General features: G+C 44.1%; 1 protein-coding gene across 1 annotated transcript; it reads left to right on the top strand.

Annotated features, from left to right (window-relative positions):
- The first annotated feature begins 462 nt into the window (after window positions 1-462).
- NFILZ (NFIL3 like basic leucine zipper) lies at window positions 463-4,411 on the top strand. Its single transcript, XM_074851248.1, has 2 exons — window positions 463-501; window positions 3,493-4,411. The coding sequence occupies exon 2, from the start codon at window positions 3,515-3,517 to the stop codon at window positions 4,409-4,411; it is 897 nt and encodes a 298-aa protein (XP_074707349.1). The 5' UTR covers window positions 463-501; window positions 3,493-3,514.
- Window positions 4,412-6,648: the final 2,237 nt, after the last annotated feature.

Genomic DNA, 6,648 nt, shown 5'->3' with positions numbered 1-6,648 from the left:
AACTGTGCCCTCTCTCTGGTTTGACTCCTGCCTCTTCTCCTGGGCTCAACTCTCACTTCTCACGATTTCACTTCCATCTGCTTCAATTCACGCAGCATTAAGTTGGGTCTGAAGGAAAATCCCCCCTTGGCACAATGGATTAAAGTGTGAGGGACTGAACAAATGTGGGAAATGTTAAACAAATGTGCTGAAATGAGTTTGCTGGAAGGAAGAGTTCAGGTTCTCTGTTACTTTTTGTTCTGTCTCACAAATGTCTGTTCTGGATCCCTTTTATTCCCCATGCTTCCCAGCTGTATTGGACAGTGAATGTTGGTTACAGTAGTCTTGAAACTTCTTATAGGATCTCCTTATGACAGGCACCAGGAGCAAGAGAAGGACAGGGAGAAAACAAACCACTTTGCCCAATGCGGATGATGAGTTCACACAGTGAAAAAGCCACCTGTTGATCTTCGACTCATTCAACAAAGAAGTTGCGTCAAATACTAACTTGAAAAATTCCTGGTAAGTGATTAAGCCCTGAGACAATAGCGTATTTCTGTTTCTTGACGCTGTCAGAAACCACAGGTACACTCACTGAAATTCTCCCTTTGATTCTTTGAGATCAGAAGCAATTTTGATCAAAAGCTGGAGGAATTACCCCAAACATATTCATGCTAAAGGACATTCTTTGTTTTGGTCTTTAGTTACTCTCGTACTGTTTGAGTTACTTTGCATACTGTTTGAGATCTCAAAGACTTATGGCTAAATTAAAATATATACACACAAAAAATGTATTTAATTACAAAACCACACTGATTCGGACAGAGAATACTTTCATGGAACTTGTCCTGATTTAAACTAGAACAAAACTCTGGTCACACTGTGCAAACTCAGATGGCAAATAGATGTGGATTTGTCTATTTTGTGGGTCTGCATTGTGCAGAGATCACAGCTGATGACAACCTGCCAGTACTGAAGATCTCTAAATCTGTAAAAATAAATAGCTGATATTTTATCTTCAAGCAGCTGAATATTTTATCAAATAGCTGCTACAGAGGATTAACATTTTTAGGCTCAGTGCTCACATTTCTGCTCTACAATATGTATGTAACTCTGTGTATATGATGGAACTCCTTTACATACATTCTCACATTGTTTGATTTTCAAAATCCTCTAGTGATCTTTTATGCCTCATTTGTTGGGTGCTATCTTGAGATACCTTCAAAAGGGATCTGATTTTGAGAAAGAGCTATATAAGAAAACAGAGTACTTTGCTTCCAAAATGTTGTCCTCTACATCATTTGTGAGTTGAATTCTTAAGAAATCACTAGTCACTCTTGGAAAATGAGACCATTCAAATGGGGTCTTTTACATCAAGAAAAGAAGTTCATGCCACTCATGCAATAAATTGATTTAGCAAGAATGTTGGCTATTAGTCATGCTGATTGTTAGCTGTGTTGATTTTCAGAAAGGTCACATGCCAGATTTTCACAAGCTCACAGCCTCTGACTGCATGTCTGTATATGGCCCAGGCTTTCTGAAGGAGTGTGACTTCTCACTTCACCTGTAGCTCTGAATACATTCATTTAATTTGATTCCTAAATAGATGTTTGAAAGCCAAAAATGCTCAAACTGAATGTTTCTGGCTAAAATCTGAATAATGGTTGGCTTTTGGATGTAATGTTGATTTTACTGCCTCTCAGTTTGTGCAATTTTCAGCCTGAAACATTTTTTTCTTGGGGGGCGGGGGGAACATTTTTGATTCAAAATGTCAGCCAGCCCTCCTCCCCCCAACACTCTGACCAGCCCTGCCCGGAACCTTGGTGATGTTGTCCCCATGGCTCAGAAAACCCCCTTGCAATTATATAAATGGGTACTATTATTATTCTAGCTACGTGGTGAACCATGAGTGCATTGCAGTGCTAGTAAAGTGGACTGCAACCCACCAGACAGTGTGGAGCTCATCTTGACCACTATCTGTGCGTTGGTCTTTGTGGGTCCCAACAGTCACGTAGTCATGAGGCTAAAATGAAGGACCTTGTGCAAAGCTCTGGGGATTGAGATGTGGCAAATACCAAAGCTTCAGTGCATTAGTTGCTAATCAAAGTGAAACAATTATGCCCTTCTTCACCATTTTAGGGTAATCTTATAGAGGCGATGGCTTATCAGGCTCAGTGCTGGCTGGTCCCTCTGGCTCAGCTTTCCACTAGATGGGACCTAGGTCCTGAGCAGTCTGGCAGTCAAGCACTTCTGAGTAGGATCCTTTCTCAGCTCCTTCCCTACCCATCCTGCAGAGGTCATAACAAGATGTCTTCTCTTGACACTACAAAGTAGTTTCCCAAAACTTAAGTTAGGCTCACAAGATGTGATCCCTCTCACCAGACCCAAGATGCCTGCAGGTCTAAATCAGAATTAGTCACTCTGGGCTTTCTTACAGTCAGTAGACAAGAGTCCAGGGAGCTCAGCTGATCAAATGTGACTACAGGGTAAGATACATGTCATGCTCAGCTCCCTCACTAGGTCTCTGTAAAGTATAGAGGGTGTCTGAGGTGACCACATGCAGGTGCCTACTTCCAGACACTCGCACTGGACCAGCACAATCCCTCACAGACTGCCCAGAGGCAGGAGGGTTGATGTGGTTTTCCTGGAAGATCGCCAGGTTACAGGAAGCTTGTAGCTTAGATGGGTATGTCTGGAGTGTGATCTCTTGTTAATTTAATTCACAATTTAGACTGTATCATTGGTTTTCTCTGCTAGCTTCTTCCCGTAATCAGGAACTTACCGTGGTCATTGGCTTCAGATGGACACTTCTGTGCCAACACTTGGTGCCATATTGCTGTTCAGCACCTGCTGTGCAAGTACATGCAAGTTCCTAGATGGCACTTTCATAGTGTTCATCCACATTTGCTTACAGATCTATCAAAATCACAGACATCATAAAATCCAGCTTTCCAGAGTGGGTTTTGGGGAAAAATGGGGACTGAGTAGATTTGTAATCCTGCTTCAGCTGCTAACTAAGTTATGTGACTGAGGTAAATCATTTCTTCTCCCTGCACCTTCCTTATCTGTAGAACAGGGGCAATGAGTCTTATTTCCTCTATAAGGCAGTTTGAGATTAGTGGGAGATAAGTAGTATGTGAGAGCAATTTTTATTATCCTGATTGAAGTTAGTTAGGTAAAGTGTTTGTGATTGTTCACTGAGTCGGCAAATTATGTCCTTTTTAACTCTGCTCAGTCATACATGTTTTTTGGGTCCCCCATGATGGATTTTGTAGACACTGGTGAGATGCAAGGGCATCAATGTGCTGACAGTATTTTGAAAATGTGGCTCCAAAGTAACAGAAATAACTGAGGGAAGCTGTCCCCAGGTTATGTGCGTGTATGGTGCTGTACTCAGTGCTCCTGGTATGACTGCAACAGAGATGAAACAATCACATGGCTATATTAATTTATTCATTGGTATTAATTAATAGCACCTTTAATAGTAATAGTTTTGTGTTCTCGTTCTGGCAGAACCTCGGCTGTGTTCACGACCATGGAAAACTTCATGGCACCGCTAAGCACCATCAGTGAGCTTGCGCTTCAGCAGAGCAAGGCTAAGCTCCTCCACAGCAAGGTGAGCGGTCCCTCCCGGCGCAAGCGGGAGTTCATGCCAGATGAGAAGAAGGACAACATGTACTGGGAGAAGCGACGCAAGAACAACGAGGCGGCCAAGCGCTCACGGGAGAAGAGGCGCCTCAATGACTTCGCCATGGAGAGCCAGCTGGCTGCTCTCAGCGAGGAGAATGCCATCCTCAGGACAGAGCTGCTGTCCCTGAAACTGCGCTTTGGGCTTATCAGCCCAGACACCAACACCCACCAGGGCCACTCCCTCCAGGACTTCCTGGGAGTTTATTTCAGAGGGCACAGAGCAGCCTCTCCACTTCTCGAAACAGACCCCTTTGCTGGGGAGTCCTGCTTCTTCACAGCGAAGAGCTTTGTGCCGAAGGTGCTGGACCCAGCTGACTTTTCCTGCAAAACCTTTGATCCATCCAGAAACATCCTTGGCTGTGACTCAAAGCCAGCTCCCATGGACGCACCTGGCCTTCAACAGCCAAAGAGGCTTGATGCATCCTTCAGATCCACAGCTTGCTCTCCATTCCTCAGTTACCACTGCCCAGACAAATATGCTTTCCATTTGCCTTTGTCAGGTAGTGCCTGCTTCTTGTGCCCTTCCCCCAGTCCTGCCGAGGTGAGCAAAGAAAGCAGCACAACTGTCTCAGATGAAGATGATGAGCAAGAAGTGCCCAAAACTTCTCTACCCCCATGCAGCCTGCCCTGCCCTTCAGAAGATCCTTTGAAGGGCCGAAACTATGCTGCCCTACCTCACAAGCTCCGGATTAAGACCAAAGCCCTCAGTGGCTTGGAAGAGAGTGGCCTGGACTCCCACTGAGGTAGCAGAGGAAAGGCCTGCTCTGCAGCCAGCACAAGACCTTCCAAAAGCATGAAGGGTTTGGAAGGAGGGGGTGGGAGGGAAATGTCTTATCCTTCAAAGAAGGAAGTTATTTTCCCTGCTTTGCATAAATTATAAGGGAGTTCATAGGGCTGGGCTGCATCACTACTGCACAACTGCAGCTGGCCATGATGTTCGTCTTGCTGGGTGAGACTTGTCAGACCCTGTGGTCACAAGCTAAAATTTGAGGTGTGAAGGGACCACAGTCAGGAAGAGGCTAAGACAGTGGAGGTGGTGCCCACGCCATGTACACAACTACGGCTGCTTGGGGTGGCAACCATTTTAAACTACCTTTGCTTCATCATCACCTTCATCCTCATGAATGTGCCTGAAGGCTTAATTGCTTGACATGGGAAGCTATTGATGGAAACAGTTTCAGACCCCTCAGCTGTCTGGAGCAAGAAAAAGGGATAGTGATTAAAAGGCAGTGGATTTACACTGGCTTGAAATGAGAGCAGAACCTATTCCATTTTATTCCCAGTTTATCATAATTTATCTTCAGAGAGAATGAACTCTTTTACTCTTTGACCAGACACAGAAGATATTTTCATTTATCTTTGCAACAGTTATTTTGGAGGACTAAATATTTGGTTTTTATTGAAATTCAAAATATATTTTAGTTTTGCTTCCTTCTTTTTAAATGAGGCATTTTCAAAAAAGATATTTCTGTATTTGGAAATTGCCTTTATAAAGCATTCTCTCACCTTTAGCTGAGTTGGCTGAACCATTTCCTTTTTTTGAAATGAATTACTTATAAAATTAAAAAAAAAGAGCAAAAAGACAATTTATTCCAAAATTGTTAATTAACTGGGTAGAAAGCATTTCAACATTTTGGACTTTTTTCATGATTTTAGAATTATTTTATCAGCTTTAAATGCAAGTGAGCAGTTCAGTTAACATCTGGCTGCTTATATTAATCAAAGTAAATCTCAACTGGCCCAATGCTGAACTCACACTGGATGTACTCATTGATTATTTATATTTACCATACTGTGCAAGCTGGAGAGACTGAGCTGGAGACCTAGCACTGAAGGTTTCTCTTGAGTTTCAGTGCCTGGCATATTTGCAGCACTCAGAAATAATAGAGGAATGTAATATTCATAACTTTAGCCTTTTGGGTCCCTTCTGTCACAGAGGACAGTGCCACTGGATGAGCTGCAGATGTGGAACAGAAGGGGCTGGACTCTGCAAAACCAGTAAAGACCACATTGCTGTTTCAGAGATCTCCTGGACATGGAGGCACTGATTTCCATCCCTCTGTGAAGGAGGGGGGAGACATAGAAATGTACTATGCCCAGGGCAGGGAGAGAGATGTCCAACATGTTCTGCAGGTGTGTCCCCTTCACGGATACACCCTCACCAGCGCGCTCCCGTCCCAAGGCATCGCCTGTGTCAGCTGGGCTGTGGGAAATGCTGCCACACACCCAAATGTGTACAGTGAGATGTGTTGGGAAGCTTCAGCAAAGCATCGTTGTTGAAAACCTGCTCTCAGGCTGGGCAAGCTGTTACTTGGTTCTCATGTGGTACTTCTGCTTCATTCCCAAGCGTTCAAGGAGTGTCTGGGCTAAGACATTTCTAGTATCATCTCCACATCCTCTGTCTCAGGAGACTGCTCTTTTCCAGATCTCCAGACTTTGTTTCATTTTATCTAATGCATTTACCCTCTTTCCCCTTTTAAAGCATTTTGCTCCCTTTTACCTGTACAAACGCTGCACACAGTGTACATATTCTTTGGGGTATCTGCTGGGACACTTTCCCTGTCCATCCTGCCTTCTGACTGCTTGGCCTTTGGGGCAGCCTGCACAGCAGCCGTGGCAGTGTGTGTGGAGTAGGTGCGATACAGCTGGAGAACTTGAACCCATCCGACCACGTAGCTCAGGGCTTAGCGTAAGGCAGGAGACAGCTTGAGCTACAGCTACGTTGAGCTGGAAGCCAGCTGAGCCTCAGTGAGCCTCATGGAGGTCTCCAAAGCCTGCTTGATGCTGTTCCTCAGTGACCTCAGTTTACAAGCCAAAGATAGTTCTCAGAGATGTATTCCCTTGTGTTCCTTTTTGTGTTACACTGTTCTCACTAAAATTTCAGGCTCTGGAGAATAAGGACAACTGTCAACAGTATTTTTTCTAGAAATCATTTTATAGCTAATAAAGAAATGCACCAACAATAAGACCGTGTAAAAG

Source organism: Strix uralensis, chromosome 27 (assembly GCF_047716275.1).
Source record: "Strix uralensis isolate ZFMK-TIS-50842 chromosome 27, bStrUra1, whole genome shotgun sequence".
Taxonomy (NCBI): domain Eukaryota; kingdom Metazoa; phylum Chordata; class Aves; order Strigiformes; family Strigidae; genus Strix; species Strix uralensis.
This window is presented reverse-complemented; position numbering and strand designations above follow the sequence as displayed.